Source organism: Falco biarmicus, chromosome 1 (assembly GCF_023638135.1).
Source record: "Falco biarmicus isolate bFalBia1 chromosome 1, bFalBia1.pri, whole genome shotgun sequence".
NCBI lineage: Eukaryota > Metazoa > Chordata > Aves > Falconiformes > Falconidae > Falco > Falco biarmicus.
This window is the reverse complement of record NC_079288.1, coordinates 8,548,246-8,566,811: the sequence shown is the minus strand read 5'-3', so window position 1 is coordinate 8,566,811 and position 18,566 is coordinate 8,548,246. Positions and strand designations below refer to the sequence as shown.

The following is an 18,566-nucleotide window of genomic DNA, read 5'->3' as shown; positions in this document are numbered from 1 at the left end:
ATGAGGTGTGACACTTGCTATGCTGGTGTAGTGCCAGTGCTCAGAAAAACCATGGTGAGAGGACCAGGGTGGATGGTGGAAGCAGCCTGGCAGTCTGTGACCTGTAGATGTAAAGGGCAGGAGGTTTTACTCCATTTGGCACAGGAATACCTGTGCTAGACTTTAGCAACAAAAATAATTTCGAAGTCAGCTTGTGTTCTACCTTGCATTCTTCTAGATGGTTTTTAGCACTTGCTTTGCTAAGCCTCCCTGTCTGAAGAGAGGACTCTGCAGGGCAGACTGCAATCCCAAAGCAATATGCAGAGCCAGACCTCGGCACAACCTCTTCAACACAAGGCGAGAGGAAGCCTGAAGCACCTGGTCAGCCTCGTCATCTGTGGTGCCTGTGGTCAGGGGTACACAGTGCGTGGAATCAGCTCTCCACATTCAAGCAGGTCCAAACTCCCTGCAAATTGTGCCATTTTCTGACAATCGCACGGTCCTCCAGGCAGGGGAACCGGGGCACTGTGAGCCAAGGGCCCACGTGGAACACGGTAAATCAAACCCAGTTTTGGCATCTGCATAGACAGATGTGGCATGCTGGGCAGGTGGGACTTGCTCGGCCCCAGAGGGATGCAGGTGGACGTGTGGAAAAGGGCAGCCTCTGGGAGGGGGTGGACAGCCCAGAACTGCTGCCCAGTTCTGCAGTAGCAGGGATGCTACTGGGCTGAACGTCAGAGCTGACTCCAGGGAAGGTAGAGAAGCAAACTGAAAAGCAAACAGGGAGAGCAGTGAGAATTTGGCTGTGATGGGAGAAAATAGTCATTACAATGTGATGAACATGGTACACAAGGAAACTGAGCCCTCAAGCCTCTGAGGCCTGGCAGCTTCAATTCCATTTTCTGGAGCTAATTGCAGTGACAAAGTTTAAAAGAAGCTGCTTCACTGTAGTTCTTTGTGGCTCCAGAAATGACTGCAAAAATACCTAAACACAACACGACATTTAGCACAGCGGATAGTTTGTGAGACTTGGCATGGCAGGCTGAAAAGAAAGAAAATACAGAAATGGGATTGGTATGAAAGCTGAAGAAGATGTCAGTAAAATATTCTTGATCAAAAAAGAAAAATGTACTAATGTCAGGAAGAATTTTACAGATCACAGCCTTCCTCTTACTGGGAGCTGAGACTGATGGGGAAAAGTAAGAAAATTCCTGAAGCAAACAAAAGGAAGAATCTGTGTCCTGAAAGGAAGGATAGTTCCTACAAAGTTGAGACATGTATGCAGCCTGTCTAACAAGCTGGTACCCTGGCCAAATAATAAGCCAGTATAGCAATGGCAGATGGGAATGCCGGGGTAGCTAGGAAAGCGAGCAGTGCGGTGGGGGACCCAAAGATGGTGACAGCTGGTCTGTCACAGAAGACACCACAAGTCCCTAAATGCCATTTGGCTGTTGTGGAAGTGCCACTAGCGAAGCTTTGACTGTTGCAGTGGGGACTGCCAGCAACATCAGGTGCCGGTGCTAGAGGGGTATGAGAGGCGTGGGCCAAGAGACAGCAGGTTGCAAAACACAGATGTAGTCAAGTCGAAGTGATTTGCTCTACAGTGCAGGTGAAGAAGCTGATGTCAGCCTGGGATGAGGGGATTATGCCTGGTAAGCTGCAGCCTACAGCCTCCTGAGGTCACGGTTTGGCATTTCTCATCCTGCTGCTTTTCCACACACTCAAGGTTGTCTTCAGTTTCCACTGAAGACTGAGCCCTCACAAAGATCAAGACTGATGAAGAAATGACTTGCCTGCTGGTAGGACTTCCCTTCCTCCAGTCCTGGTATCAGGCACAGGAGTGTGGGACATCCCAACAGACCCAGAGGCACAGCATCATCTTTTTCATCTTCTGTACTTGAGGCTGGAAGTGTAGAGATAGCATTACTGTGCCATAGTTTGCTCCGTAGCTAAGGTAGACCTCCTCCCATCCCAACCTCAGCATCCTAGAGGGAAGATGGCTGTAGTTTAAGACCAAGTTGTCACATGATTCTTTATCTATTTTATTGAAGTTGCCTTTTCTCTCTTTACAAAAAAAGCGGTTGTTATATTAATTCATGTTTGCACTGGAACAAAACAGAACATTAGCACTGGAGTGTCTCCCCAGACATCCAACCTTCCCAAACTTGTCTTCTTCATCGGATTCATTGCGGTGGCACGTGTGACTCTGCCTTACTTCACTTCTGTTTGGTGCCTTGGGAGGTGAGCACATCAGACATGACAGAATTGTCGCATCTCTCAATCTACTGGTTTTTTTCCGTATTTTAAAAAATACAAACCGGTATTATTGATTCCAAGGCATAACTGACAGAGAGCTCTCCAGACTGGCGTGTTTGTGCTTTACTATTTGAGCCTTTGAGGTACAGACCCTGGTATGCAGAAGCAATATATTTAAACAAAGAACATAAGTACAGATTAATAATAAACATATAGCTGACATCTCTGGCCACAGAAGGAGCCATTGTGTCTGGAAGGCTGTGCTTTATGTATAATAAAACATAAAAATTTATACCATGTCTCACAGCAGATTATTAGGATTGCATAAACCTTATTCATACAAATCAGATCAGTCATTACACTACATCTAATGGGAAAGCTTTGTTGAACCCCACAAGCTTTTCTGGGCTTGAAATTAATGTTTTTGTCATACAGGTTTTGACAGAAAGCAAAATCCTTGGCAAAGACAACTTCAAAGCTGTGGGAGTCAGATTTTAGCATGGGTTGTCTCTGATGTCCTAGGCATGAACATCCCACCATGTCTTACTTAATGGACTGACTCAGCAGAGACCAAACTGGCCGGGACTGGGAGGCTGGGCTCTCTCATCCCAAGGGAAGTCGTTAGCTCACACCAGTCTTTCTCATAAGGCGAAGGCAGTGGAACGGGTGAGCTATTGCCTGATAAAGAGAAAAATCCCATTACTAGGTCTACACAAGCATAAAACCTTGGGCTAACATTAAAGATTTGTTGTCTGATAATTAATCTATGTGCAAATCGATTAAGTAATTTACACAAAATGCCACTTGCAAAACAAACGCCGCTTAGGGTCCATCTGTCTCCTCCGCCTCTTGTTTCATCAGAGCAAGATGGTATTTCTTGTCCCTTCTCCCAGCTTTTTATCTCTCTGGTCTGTGCACTTGCAGGAGTGCTGGGAACAATTCCAGCTTCTGTCCCACATCCCAGGGACCTGCTGCAGGTTTTCTTATCAGCTCCTCCCGCTGTGGGGTTCCATGGAGGGCTGATGGAAAATCCTGGGAGGGTTCCACGGAGGGCTGAAGGAAAATCCTGGGAGGCTACCCCACTGCAGACCTTCACCTTCCTAGGAGGAGAGTCACCTGTTTTCCTGGCTCTCTTCACAGCGGTTTTCACCGACCCTGCTAACATGTTTGAGTTGTTGAGTCTGTTGCTGTCTTCTGGGCTGCTTAATATTTTATTTGGAACTGAGGATCTTGTAATATTTCTGTAAAGATACATCGTGTGTGGCCATCCAGATTTAACAAGTACTTCAGTGATCTAATAAACAATGCTGTATTTTATGATGAAACTTGCTGAGCTGTCTACTTATAAACATGCATGTGATGATTGTTTTTATCAGGCCTCTAGGGTTTGCTTGTATAAAAAAGGTTGATTTTTTATAAAATGAAAGAGGCAAAAAGACTGTACACGTAGCAGAGAGGGGGAAATGCACCTAGCAGGGACTGCCGTTGAGAGTACCGAAAATTGGTTTCTTGACCAGTTGAAATACTTCAAAATCCAATTGAAAGGTAAACTCTTTTACTGAGATACAGTAAAATCTTTCAATTGTCACATTTTTAGTACACAAGCAAAATACATTCTAAACCACTTCAAGCTTTTTAATATCTTAACCAACACCTCATCAAACCCCCCTTGCTCAAGCAGGGCTACCTAGGGCCGGTTGCCCAAGATGTGTTTCATTACATGTGCAGGGTTTAGGTTAAAATAGAGTGCTTGCCAGTAAAGTAAAAAAAAGGAAAAAAAACCACAGGAAAAATTCGTAACAAATGCTGTCTAACTAGCTGCAGGCTTGATAGTTACACATGTGTGTGTCTGGGGTATACATTTATGTTGTAGATAAATATTGCCTGCTAAACTTTCTATTGCCTTTTCTTTTTTCTTTTAAGTATGCCAATTAGCTCGTGTTCACAAGTTTGGAAATTGGCTCATAGAGTATTAACAAAATTGAATTTCATAGCTTTCTGGGTGAGCTGTATGCAACAATTAAAATTTCATCATAGTTCTTGTTAAATGCTGGAAGAAGGATTTCACAATATTCTTTTGGTGCTGTCGCAGTCCCATGCCATTATCCATTTTGTTCTTGTGGGAGAGAAGTTCTCTTGGGAGGAAGATGGAAGCAGCACTTACCACTGATCTATTTTGTCATTTGTCAGTGCGGGTCAGACAAACCTACAGACTCATCAAAATGTGTGGCTTGTGACAAAAACATAGTGAAAATAAAAATGAGCAAACAAAAATTGTATCAATACATTTCATTTGGACACTTTCAAAAGAAAACATTTTGGTCTTTCATTTCATAATGATATTTCCAGCAGTAAACTTTAAGTGAAGATGCTCAAAAATACAAGCAAGAATTTGTTTCTTCCCAAGCTTTTTGTTTTTTGTTTGTTTGTTTTTGGGGTTTTTTTTAATATATATAGATACTTTCATTATGCTTAAGCAAAATGTCTCTGGCTTGGCCTAAAACTATTTTTTTGAGATGGGGGATGGTTTCAGTCTGCAGAGAGGAAAGTCTTCTACACACGTATCTCTATGAAATACACCCATGAAAGAGAAAAACCAGCAACTTCTCCATTATGTGAGCAGAATGGCAGTCAAGCGTGGATAAAGCTGCTGGGACACAACATGTATCTCCAGAACCTGCTCTTTTTCAGGGTCTGTCCTGCTCCCCGTGTACATCTCTTGCAGCATCAGTTAGTTATCTTCCAGGCTGGTCAAGTCAAAGCATTTTTTGATCCAGCAAACCTCTTCTACCCCAGCCACACAGGTTAGCAACATCCAGATCGGCATTTTTCTCAGATCAAGAAAACTGGGGCAATTGGAATATTAATTGCCTCCTCCTTGCATGGCACATCCGAGAGGTCTGTATGCTGGAGGCGCGAGGCGCCCTTTTAAAATACCCTGTCCTAGCAGCCAGCTTTCTAAATCTCACTTTCTTCAAAGACTTCCTCAGTCGTCTCTCCAGTGGTGACTTCCCCTTCGCTGCTGTCTGACATGCTTGCCCAGGGGCGAGATGGGACAGGGCAGCCTTGCTCTGGGCTGAGCTCTGTCTGCTGCACCAGCACCTGCTGGAGCTGCGTGCCCCAGGGCTCACCGGCTCCCCGGCACGAGTGGCGCTTGCTGCCGAGGTGCTGGGTGTTCTGCTTCTGTGAACACTTCCGGAGGTATTTTATGTTTTCCCCAAGAAAGCAGGGTTTACAGCCAAAAGGATCTGCCAGCAGGAAGCGAGACCACTGCTTCTGGAGCTCTGCTTTCACCTGGGGGGGGAGAAAAAACCATGGACCGGTGGACCGGTGGCATCCTGTGACCACCCTGGGGTCCGCTAAGCTGAATGGTGGCCGTCAAACGAGAGGAGAAGCACTGTGGAAGTGCTGAGGGTGCACCTCACACCTGGTGGGGTCCTGCAGGGCAGGAACAGACCAGCTTGCCAAGTCAATCTTAAGAGTTCCCCCTCTTCGCTCCGAGTTTTCCCCAGCCCCTGAACCTCTGATACGCTGTGATCCTAATGCGTGTGTGAGAGAGCTTCACGTGTAGTAAGCCTATAGATATGGTAAGTAGTTCTTGGAACTGTAATGACTATGCTAATAGTTTCTCCGAAATGTCATCAGTATGTATAGATTGGCCATATAAAGACAAATGGTGAACAAAGCCGGCATGCACATTGGGTGGAACTTACCACCTGTACATCCAGCATCAAGCACAAAGAATGCCTGCTTTCTAAAACTCAAAAACAAGCATTGGAGAGTTTTCTGTCTGATTTTTCAGTATCAGTCCTGCCTGGGAGGAGATCATGGCAATGGAGCCAGGCGCTCTGCAGAGGTGTTCGGTAGGGACACAAGAGACAGTGGGTCATCAATTGAAACAGGGCAAGTTCCAACCAACAGAATATATGGAACAGATGTTTCCTCCCGAGTATGGTGAGGCACTGGGAGAAAGGAGCAGACAGACAGTGGAACCTCTGTCCTTGGAGAAGCCCAGCTGGACCAAGCCCCGAGCGACCTGGTCTGAATTCAGCCTTCACCCTGCCCTGGGCAGGAGGCTGGCTTTCCCTGCTGCCATCTCCTTGCACCTTGCACCGAGAGCCATCACCAGTCCTGGCACGGAGCAAACAGAACCCCCGGCTGTCCCTGGAGGCCTAGAAGGAGATAATTTCCAGACCAGGAATGCCCTCACATCAAGCTTAGGGATGTCCTGAGCAGTGCGTGCATGAAATTATTTTTTTCAATGTGCTGCTGTTTAAGAGCACTTAAGTTTGGTCACTTCACATGGACCTCAGGGGTAAACTAAGAGAGGGCTCAGCCTGGCCAAACACAAATGGGATTCCAGCCGATTAGAGGAGCAGGGCTTAGGTAGCTGACCACAAGCCTCTACTGGTATTTCAGATGCCCCAGGGTCTCCCCATGCCACAGTGCTGCAGCTGCTGGGGCTGCAGTGGAAACACTGGGTGTTTGAGTCCCAAACCTGTGAGAGGTCTTGCTGTGCTCTTAGTACAAAACTATATTAGTTCAAAAGGACATACGTACGCTCTCAATAAGCAGTGTGTTTATCCTTCTTGGTGTCATTAATATTACTAATCAACTAAAAACTGTTCTCATAGCATTGTCTCTTACCTCTCCGTTAGCAAAGCAATATAAAACTGCTACAAAAAAGCCCTGTAAGAGAAAGACAGTAAGAGGAAGACGTTAATCTACAAGAAATACTTGGAAGTTTTAGTTTAAAGATTACATTAGCATTAAAGCCATTAAGTATAAACAATGCTGCTTAATTTTCAAAAAGGAAATCAGTTACCTGTATGTATTTATTATTGAAGTACCCATTCACTTGTTTTTGTGTGGTGCCTCAGCAAACGTAGGGCACATTTGGTGCAGATGCTGAAGAACAGAGAGTATACAACCCAGTTTGATCCTCGATCGTTATCTTCATTTTTCTACCAGATAAGATTATTTTTTTTCCAAACTACTGCTGTTATACTGTGACTGCTGCGATTTCTAAATGTGGCAAAACAAAAAACCTAAGCTTGGGGTCTTATCCATATGCTTGTTTGAATTTGTGAATGAGAATACTGACAGGGGTCTCATTTGGGTGCTTTTTAAAAATTAGTGATATATTAAGTGATTAGTGGTAGATGAAGGCTCGTCTGTATTAAGTGTTATGGCTATTTTGAATTGCCCTTTTTCCTTTGACATTGATTTAAATAAACACTGGTAAAAAAAATATTAAATCCTAGAGAGAAAACTTGTTTTAAACCAAACCCAAAATTACTCCATTTTCCTTCTCTGTGTATTTGATCTCAGATCAAAACAGCTTATATGCATGCATCTCAGCATAACAGTCTGGCACAGATACACAGATTTGTTACCGTTGCTACAGGAAACACTTTTCTTTTGGTTTGTCTAAACACAACTATGACACAAGTTCTGATGAAGAGAATAAATACTGTTGACTATCAGCCCCAAGGCAATATCCAGATCACAGGTGAAAAGGTGACATGACCATATATAATAACAGCTGACATCATTCATTTGTTTTCACACTCATACTTTTCCAGAAGTGTTTCATGTTTTCTCAGAAAAAAAAAAGCTTAAAAAGAAATGCACATACACAGCAGCTTCAATATTTTTTATTATATCTGGCATTAATAGCATTTTAAGCCTACTGTTAATTTTCTAGCAATTCTGAAAGGTTTGGAGCCATTAATTTTTTTAAGCCTATGCACTGTAAGTATGAATAAGAACAGTACCTGGCACACCAGTGGAAATGGGGGCAGGGGAAACAGCAATCACAATTGCTTTTTGCGTGTATTTTATTTCTACTATATTTCGTGCTTCACCTGGGTTATGGTAGCAAGATATAGGCAATTTTGACATGTCATTTATCCATGTAATTTTAAAATAATCCTCTGCATCTGAATTATTTCACAGAAATATGCAAAAAAAAAAGTCACAAAATACTGTGGTCATTAGGGTTCATAATAGAAGGTAATCTACTATGGGGACAAATTTTAGAATAGTAGTTATAGAAGACTTGGAAACCATGGAGAGAGGTTCTGATGGATAAATACAAATTTCATAGCTTAGAAATGCAGAACTGCTTCTGCATCTGGAGGTAGTTGTCTTTTTTGGGTAGAAAATCCATGAAAATACCTCTACCGTGTGTTTTTTTTGTGTTCTGAGCATGAGCTCTAGGTTTGGCCTCACAGGCACCACAAGCAGAAATAGGATCCAAACTGGATGGTGCTGTTTAGTCCCATGACTGCTAAGCCTGATGACACCCACTGCCAGCAATGCAGAAAACTCACCAGATGAGGAGAGGACTTTGGGAATACTAGTGGCACCTCTGTGTTGAATGTACGTTTGTAAATCCCTGTGTGAATTTAGTTCACTGCTGCTACAAGACCAGAACATGCAGTGGCAGGCAGAAGCACTGTAAAATCATACCAGAAAGTGGACAATTCAGTTGATCATTCATGTTTGATGTTCACTTTATATCCTTCCTCATTTCTTTAAAGCTTCTTCATATTATTATTTAATTTATTGTTTGGGGGTTTTTTGCCATACTGGAACTTGGCATTTAGAAATCTTTCCTGTATGCTATGACTTCTAAGACATACATTTTAAAAATAATCAGTGTGAGGGAAAAAGAAGAGTCAGAAATTCAGAAGAAATGTTCTTTAGCATAATAACCAATAGAAAGGATAGATGCATGTGTAATCCTCACCGTTGTTCTTCGGTTCTGTTGACAATTGCAACATGATAAATTACTTATTAAATAACCAGAACTCAGTGTTTCTTTTCCTGTGGCTAACAGTTCACATGCACCAGTGAGCCAAGATGTTTAGATTCCTCCACTTCCTACAGCAACAAAGCATCATATCTACAGCAGAACTCGTATTTAGAATTTGATTTTATGCTCCTTGAAAATGTTTGAATCAAAACTTCTAGATGAACTCTCAGAGGTAATTGATTTTCTTTAACAAAACAGTTTAACTGCTTTTTAAAACTACTGGCAAGATTTACAGACTAAACAAATCTAATTGTGTACCAGTTATGTGCTTTTTTGCTAATCCTTTCACAAACAATGCTGTAGCTAAAGAAGAGAATCTGTAATAAACATTGTCTGAGACCTCTGGTTATTTTGAGAAAAAGCTTTGCTTCTAAAGCGTGCCATGTAGCTTGAGCATGTGCACGTTCCTCTATAAGGAATGAAATTCTTGTTTTCTAGCAGGGATGAGTAAGCTATCTTCTACATCAGATTTCTTTGTACGAGCCAGTAAATAAAATTTTCGTTTAAAATGATTCTGTTTCTTAAAATAACCTCTGGTCACTTCAGCCTCTCCAAGTAAGGATATGTCTGAGGAACACATATTTCAACACCATGTCAGAAGGCCCCCTTAGGATGGTGGCTCTGCATGAACTTTTTCTGCCTGTCTGGACACTTTTCCTCTCAAGCTGTAGTGGAAGTTTTAAATTAGAACCTCAGTAAGGGTGTCAAAGCACTGGTGGGTGCCCACACCAGAGCACTGATGCACGCATGCATACATACAGGTTAAGAACAAGGATCACTATCAGTTGTGGGAAAAGTGCAATAATGCTTTGCTGACTTCACGTCTCAGGCTGCAGAAGAGGGCAGACGTGTCGAAGGAGTGAGTTAGTGAGTGGTAAGGACTTACAGCCGCTGTAAATATGGGATACTGCTGGATATCTCATTAAAGAAAGGACACCTGGAAACTGCTGTCCCGTCTCACCAAGAAGGTCAAGGCAGAAGGGGGAGGCTGAAGGACAACGTGCTGAGCAGGCAGTGGAACAGGAGTGCTGCCTGAGAAAGCCATGACCCAGCAGCTCTGCAGAGCACAGGTTGGAGCAGATGGCAGTGCCTTGCGCCGGCAGAATGACCGGCATGTCCAGCTCCTCACCTTGGTAAGCCAGAGAGCAGTTTCAGTGAAACACACGTATACTTGTGCATAAGCAGCCACAGATTCAGATTCTCTTTCATCCTCCTTCTTAATTCATTTTGCATCTTTGGTTGCTGGTTGGACACCTTTGCTTGGGCAGGCAGGAGTGATGCTGCTGGAGACTCAGTGGGCACTTCCCTGGCACAGGTTAAACCACCTCCTAGCTGGGGGCTCTTTCCCCCCCCCCCCGTTCCCCAGTGGGGTGCACCAGTCAGGGGTCTAGTGAGCAAAAGCGAACTTCTTTACTGGTGCCTGTTCACTGAATTCACTGGTGGGTTTCTGTGTTTCACTTCTGATGCATTAAGTACTTTGTTGAATTCATACTTAAACCCATGAACAAGACAGAAGCCCCAAACTCAGGTCCTCAGAAGGGCATCTCAGGTGACAGACATCTCTGATGCCTATATGTGAACTATGGAGGCCTGAAGCATGTAGGTGTGGTTTTGACATTAAAAAAAATATTAAAAGAAATAGTATTTGCATTTTTCTCTAGGCTTGCATGGAAGTGCCTGTGTTACAGCTGCTGAACAGCACACACCTCAAGTGAGCCATGGCCCTGACAAAGCCCTTGTACAAGACGTGTGTGTCTCCCCTGCACTTGCTTGAGGCTGTTAGTCTGCTACATGTACCCAGAGTGTGTCCTCCAGGGTGGAACCACACACAAAGCGGCTCGTGCTTGCCCTTCACATGCTTCTCCTCCCAGCAAATGTTTTCACTCCGCTCATTGTTCCCACGGCTCCTTTCATCAAACTGCCCCAGATGCCACGTAGTCTACATTCAACTGCTTTTGGAAAGATTCCTCAAAGGTAAGGGCTGCCCCACCAGCCCACTGTGCCAGCGACGTGTCAGTCACAAACTGACTGCCCCAACTACCCAAGCTGAAGTGAAGCTGATGCATCTCCTGGCACGAAGAGCCTTGGCTGTGTTTTGTTTGCAAATGGCATGACAACAAGGTGGTTGTGGTCAGTTTGAAGTATGCAGGACGTGTACTGTGCACTGAGAAAGGTGAATCCAGAGCTGCCAACTCAGTGTGACCACAAAGTCAACAGAATGCCTGAAAACCTTGTTAAAAAGAAGCCTTCCAGTGCTTTTTAGGAATTAGCTTACATGACGCATAGTTTAAATAAACTGTTTGAATCCTGTTTTCAGAACAGGGCGTCTGTGATGAGCTGCCACCTATTACCAGAGAACACAGGACACTGTTTCTGAAGATAGCGGACTCCTTTTTTTGTCTTTGGGACTATTGTACTTTGAATATGCAGTTTGTGGATTTTTAATCTTGTCATTGTAATAGTGTATTTACAGATGTTATAGGTTGGAGCATATTACATCAGAATACTATATATCTGTCATCTCTTTAGGTGAACAACATATCTATGTGGATATATGACCCCTAAAACCAGTACTTACATGAAATGAGCTCATTGTCAGCTGAATGAAAAGTCTTATATGTCTTGAAAGTCCTTCCACCTGTTCATCAGTGATGAAGGTAAATACAAATTCATGGATCCCCAACAATGGAATCAGCACAAGTGTAGATCTTGCCAATCTTAAAAAGAAAATGATTGATTTTATTATTTTTTCAACATCCTTGGTGCAAAAATCAAAAATTCATCTACAAGGAAATGATTCCAGAAATATTCCCTCAATATTCTGACTCTGGAGTGGTACTAATAATTTCATGATTTTGAGGACAAATTCCCAGATATGGATTTTGGAACACACTATCAGAAAAATCTGTACAGGAGGGAAACTTGGTTTGGGGTTTAAGGTGAAAATTTGGGGACAAGAAATTGAACAGGAAGGCCGTTATCATCAAACTTATGCTGCTAGGTAACAGAAAAATATTTACTTAGCCAAGTATGAGTGATCTCTTAACAAGGTTCTTAGACCTTCCTATCACTGCTGAAAACTATGTAGCTGCATAGAAAGTTTCTATGGTACTGTCAGCAGTCATCTGTTTTTTAAAAAATGCAACCAAAATAATTTTTACGGAAGAGGATCTTCTTTAAAGTCTGGGAACGTGTTTGCATGGATGAAAGCAGAGATCTCAAAAGAGGGTGAGTTCTGAGGAAGATTTGCAATCTCAGAAATAGCTTAAATCTTTGAAAGTTTTGCAGTCATAAGCAGTAGAAAGGAGAGTATAACACAAAACATCAGGCAATATTCAATACAGGCACTGCTGTCTGTGACTGTCATCACAACAGTCTTCCTGTAGCAATCTGGAGAACATAGCCGAGATCTTTTGGATCCTTTCTTTCCCAAGGAAAAGGAAATATGCTTCTTGCTAGGGACTTAACATTAGAATTTATTAAGAAGTTGGAAGTGGATTTTCCATCCCCCCTCCCGCTGCCCAGTCTTGCTAGGCAATAAAATAATTCATCTTAGTAAGGCAGGGCTGTAGTCACAGGCAGGGATTCACAATGGTTTGATTGAAGATACTAAGAACTGGAAAGAACTAGGATGTGGAAAGCAGTTAACAAAGCCTCAGGTTCCTTGCAGAGCATCCTGCCCTTGCTGCTCCCACAAAGTGGGAAGATGTTTGTGCTAAGACCAGCTCCAGGACTCTGCATAACACATGGTTACCAGTGAGGTTCTGGCCAGGAGAGCCCACACCAGGACCTGCAAGGATAAGGATAATGTTCTGATTTGGGTTAACAAGAAGATCAGGGACGTTATTGAGTTAATGTGTCTGTACTGTGAAAAAAATATGCAGATCAGAAATGCTAATGTCACTTAGGAATGTCCCACAAGTCTTCTGCACCTCCTTTTCTTTTGAGGACCTTCTGTCACACTCAAAAGAAAAAATGTGTCACAGCAGCAGAGGCCAGAGGTGTACAGTAAGGTTACTTGAGAGCAGAGATCTTATCACATTGCAAAGCCCTTGCAAAAATGCCCAGAATACTCAGCACACAGGTGCTCTCAGATAAGAAAATGTTTGTGGAGCTGTTTCCCCAGATGGCTTCCCTAGATCATGCTCTGAATAGCTTTCTGATGTTGTGAGGAAGAAAAGAAAGGGCTAGGGCTTCTTCTTCTTTATTTATTACATACCTGTATTTGTAGTCATGAAAGCTCATTTGCTGAGCTTTTAGTTTGGAAATCAGCATCCTGAGAATTTTTAAGAAGATGGCAAAGTTAACCTTGAAAGAAAATACATGGGGGTTACTTACAGTAAATGCTATGACTCTACTCATATAGCTATTAAAGAAATGTAAAATTGATATTAAACACTTGTAAAACATGTCACCACATAACCAGAAGGTAGCTGTGATTAGGCTGGGACTGACGCAGGTTGTTACCTCAGCTGACAGAGCAGCAGTGGCAGCCACTGCTGGTATTGGTTCTCTCCAAGTGAGGCAGTTAACAGGGTATATATATACCTTCAGGTCATATAGCTCTTCACCAGACCAGGACAGGTAAGTGGGATGTGGTAAAAGACCAGCAGTGATTGAAATTCTTCAGATAAAGAGGCTCTAGACAGCCAGACAAGGAAGTCCTGGGGGAATTCTTTTTATTACTAATTTACTCCTTTGTTAATTAAATTGTTCTGACTTGGCCAAGACCAATCTGCAAGTATTTTCTAAAGAGGCCTGCAAATACCTATGAGTCATTAACTATTTCACTTCCACATACCAAAAGCCCTATGCAAAAATGTTAACGTTGCAAAGTGGAGAAATTCAGCATTGCCTTATTCAGCCTGATATGTACTCTATGATATATAATCTTCCAGTACAAAGTTACATTTTAATTTTAACATGTAACCAGCCTGGAAAAGTCCCTCTGGATAGCAGGACAACCCTCTGACATCTCAGCCACTCCTTCCAGTTTGGTGTCATCTGCAAACTTGCTGAGGGTGCACTGTCCCATTGTCCATATCATCAGTGAAGATATTAAACAGGATCTGACCCAGTAGTGGATACCCTGCAGGTTACTGGCCTTGAGTTAGACTTCGTGCCGCCTTCTGGGCCTGACCATTCAGCCAGTTTTCAATCCACCTCGCTGTCTGCTCATCCAACACGTACACTGAATTGGGCTTTACAATGTCTGTGCCATGGTCCCTGTCAGTGCTTTTGAAGGTCTCAGCAGGGTGATCCTATCATAAGTATGGATGTTATGCAAATTAGCTCCTACCCCACATTAAAAATGTTAAACTATTTAGTAGCAGCTTGGGTTACAGCCAGAAGTAGTCATTTCAACATAAAATCTAAAACGTTGGCTATATGCAAGCACTCTAATACTTTTATTTCTTAATGTGGACAAAGAAACCAAAATGGCACACGGAGTTTTTAAGATCAGTGTTGAGAACTGCATCCGTCATAGTCACATATAAAAGCAAGGTGCCATCATTCTTTTCCAGGCTGACTATACATGAATAGAGCTGCTCAGGAAATAGCAACATGCAAACTAGCATGATGCTTTCCCCATGATTATTTTCATTTTGCTTTAAACAGAACAGGAATAAGGTGGAATAAGGTCCAATAAGATTAAAAAATAAAATAAAATAAAAATACGAACTTTGCTTTTCTGATGTTTCACAAGAAGAAGGTTAGGAACTTGGGCCTGTATACCAGCTTGTGCCCTATGAGGACTGGGCTTCATAATCCATGCACAACCATCATTAGGTACTGTTGACACACATTTTGCCAGTGGCTTTTAGATACGTTTCCACCTGTCTGGTTATTACATTATCTGGCTCTGTGTTTTTAACTCATTCATTTCTGCCCACTATGCTTCCATACGGTGTCTGTCCCTCTATTTTATCTTGCTAGGCATCCTCCTAACTCCTCTTCACCACTTCTTTGCTCCTTCATCTTCCCCATTTCCAGTCACATTTGATGCTCCATTCTCCTGCAATCTGATACCGTCCCTTTTGCTTAACCTTTCAGTTTTAGTTCTCATTGATTCCTTCCCTGCCTCTCCCGTGGTATCAGTAGTAGATGTAGTAGGTACTGATGCTGATCAAGGCGCAGAAGGAACCTCCCCACATCCAGCTGATTGCTGACTAACATCATGTATGCTGGGAGACTGTGGTGACTGGGTTATCAGGTCTGCACATACATTTGCTGTTTGCCTTGAAGTAATTACCAAGTAAAGGTCACTTAGCGTGATTCTGAGAAACAATCACAAACAGAATGTCCTGCAATGTAACAGCAACAGGACATCCCAGTGACATTTATTCGGAAAGTTTATGCCTCCTAAAATGAGCATTGGTATCAAAATATACAGGTAAGAAGCAATGTGTGAAGGTATGTGAGTTCCTTCACCGCTTCAAGGACTCAATACTACAAGACTCAATAGGCAGGCAATTAGGTTTAAGAAAGTCATCCCATGCAGAAGATGAGCCTGGTCCTCTATACACATTGCTGGTAGGTGAAACAGCTTCAGCTGTGTTCAAGTTGCTGCTTGTTCTACAGAAAGATGTCTGCAAAGTCTAACTGATGTTGCTGTATCTGTTTTCTGTATTTTCTAATACTTAATGACTGTAAGCACTGATAATGATCAGAGGCTACATGCTCGGAATAAACTGCTGGGGCTATCTGAATCTGTGAAATAGCACGAAAGCAGAAGATCCCAAAATGTAATATAAAAAAGCAGGGATTACGTTAGAGGAATAAGCAAAAGGCTCCATCTTCAGTATAGATAGAGCTGTGCAGAATTCACTGCACAGATAAAGCAGCAGCGTTTTGAGAGGTTGACACTGAAATCTTTGTTGTTTGTAGACAGACAGAAAGGAAGGTATGCCCATCTGCCCACAGTAAGAAACTTCATTTTACAATTTTTTTCTGTCTTATCTTTTCTAATCCAAAAATTAGATTATACTTGGAGAAGGGGTCACACAAGACAGTCATACTGGTGCATGGTATTACGAACAGATGAAATAATTCTTACTGCAATAGAAAACAGCATTGGTCCCCGGATGATCCACCAGATTCCCATGTGTTCATTTGTTCCCCAGCACCTGAAGAATAATTTAAAGAGCAATTATGTTGTCTTCATAGAAAAAAAATAAAATAGAAAGCTTACATAACCTATGCATCTATTTCAAAAGGAAGTTGACAAAGTTTACATTTTTCACGTAGCACACAAGCATAAAACCAGGCAGTCTCACCAACTACTGTAATTGTATTTATTCTGAAGTTCTTTCCACCAAAGTGTTGAGATAGGTTTCTCTAGGCTGCAAACTTCAGAACTGTCTGGCAAACTCAACCTCTGGATCCACATAATGACTGTACATGGCACCAGACCTTCATAACGGAATTCATCCTACTCAATTTTTTCTATCTAAAGCTGGAAATGGATAAACTATGAATTGTGACCATGGTTCTTGACCTGCTAAAAAGTATGCATACTTTTCCTTGAAGCTGTCTCCTTTTCTTTTGCTCTAATTTTCTAATGTATCCTATGCACATGTTCCTTCTTGCTAATTAACCTGAAACTGTAGGATCTTGGTTTGTCATTTATGGTCTATATAACAACTAACTCTATAAGACTGTAACTGTGATTTGGTTCCTGACGTTGTTGCTTACTAATTATACTGGTGTTCCAAACAAAACTCTCTAGGATCCATGAATAAAAAAGGTAACAAAAGAAGTCATACGCAAACCTCAAAGTATATTTGATACAATTAACAGCATCAATGAAGACCGGAAGACTGGAAAACTGGTGCTTATTAGTGCAAGTTACTCTTAGCAATTTGTTCACTGAATACTAAACACATTCATTTAGTATCAGCTTCTAGTGAATATCAGTTTTTGCCATTATCCTCCATAACATTTTTTTTCCCAAAATGGCAGTGAGTACTAATTAAATTCAAAGTGTATCTGAACTCCAGGGAAAGCACTGGTCTCTTTTTCTTACTAACAAGATGCTTTCCATGAAGACGTTTGTGCTGAAAATTTGCTTCATGTAAGTAGAAGAACATTAGATGCAATAGCTTTAATTTCAGGAGGAGTAAAAGTTAATTCTACTTCTTGATTTATGTATGAGTAAATCTGGGAATTCCTAGAAGTAGTTTAACGTAAAAGTACTAAAATGGACCTTGAACATGTAACAAGTATTAGTAGGTGCTGTATAATCTTAATATAATCTAGTAGTCAATACTTGTGTCAATTACTGTCAAGGGCTTCCAGAATAATTAAGCAAAGAGAAAGCCAGTATTCTAAGGCACATTTTATTTAGTAACTTACCCTGTGTTCTCCAGTTTTGATCTGCTTATTCCCCAAGGACCAACAAAGAGGATAGGAACAACTGAAAAGAAAAGGAGTCAATTACAGCCAAAATTGCAGAATGGTTCATACAAAACACTGATATGCTACAGTAGTGTAGGGTGCAAAGACAACCATTTTTCAGTCTTCTATTTAGAACTGTAAAAAAATCAACCTGATCCTGGCTTTCTCCATTTGTATTTCAAATACAAAATTAAATTTCATTGGATAGTTGAATCTTGCATTTGCAGACTGATAGATATGTGTATATATATATACACACATACACTGCCGACCTGTCTAAATCTTCTAATTTCCTGACTCTGAGAATTCAAAAATTGGCACATAAGTCCTTACAGACTACCTAAGGCACCAGTTGTTAACATTTTCACTTGCTGAAACTTAACAAGTTTTCAGTGGAGGCATAGAACTTTGTCTAGTTAATTAAAACAATTGACAAAGGCTTGTTTTCCTGGCTTACCTGTCCTGGACCCCTTAAAGATAATCCGTGGTCCCCATTCCCCTATTGTGTCATGTGTGTGTGTCTCAGAGGTCATAGACCAAAAAAGAACCCTGAAATAAAGGATTACTACACTCTTCCAGTGGTCTACAAATGTGCAGGCACAAGCTTCAATCACAAGCACATGTGAGCTACAAAAGGCAGGCATTTGACTGGATTCTCAGCCCAGTAACACACAGGAGATTTTCTGGTGGATGTGGCAGAAAAGAGATGTGTGTAGAGGAATGAAGGCAGAGGGTTGATCAGCATTGATAAAATGCAGCTGTGGCCTTGCCTCGAAGATGTGCAGCTGTAGCTCCTTCCTGCTAAGTAGTTAAATATCCGTGAGGAGTGTGGGATAGGGGGTTAGATGGAGGAGGAGTAGTGTGGTCTGACCTCTGGACAAAGGAGAAGCAGCATGGACAGTAGGCTCTGACCAGATCTGACAGTAAAAGCCTTGTTGCAGCCTTACTGGTTTGTTTGTGCTGCAACAATGGGTGCCCCGTGTGAGGCAAACGGAGTTGGGCTCTGACTACAACAATGTGGGTCACTGGGGCCAGAAAATGATCTATTCAGGATTCTGGGGCACTAGCTAAGGTCACGGGAAGACCTAGAGTGTGGTAATACAGGGGAAAGGCC

The 18,566-nt window shown here is 42.1% G+C and overlaps 1 protein-coding gene across 1 annotated transcript in view; it reads right to left on the bottom strand.

Moving 5' to 3' along the window:
- Positions 1-5,179: 5,179 nt before the first annotated feature.
- Positions 5,180-18,566, bottom strand: part of GLP2R (glucagon like peptide 2 receptor) — a 33,925-nt gene continuing 20,538 nt past the window's right edge. The window contains exons 8-13 of the mRNA XM_056326671.1: positions 17,411-17,471; positions 16,113-16,182; positions 13,275-13,363; positions 11,634-11,772; positions 6,883-6,924; positions 5,180-5,529 (exon numbers count right to left, since the gene is read on the bottom strand). Coding sequence (XP_056182646.1) covers positions 5,194-5,529; positions 6,883-6,924; positions 11,634-11,772; positions 13,275-13,363; positions 16,113-16,182; positions 17,411-17,471 — 737 coding nt within the window. The 3' untranslated portion in view covers positions 5,180-5,193. The remainder of the gene's footprint in view (positions 5,530-6,882; positions 6,925-11,633; positions 11,773-13,274; positions 13,364-16,112; positions 16,183-17,410; positions 17,472-18,566) is intronic.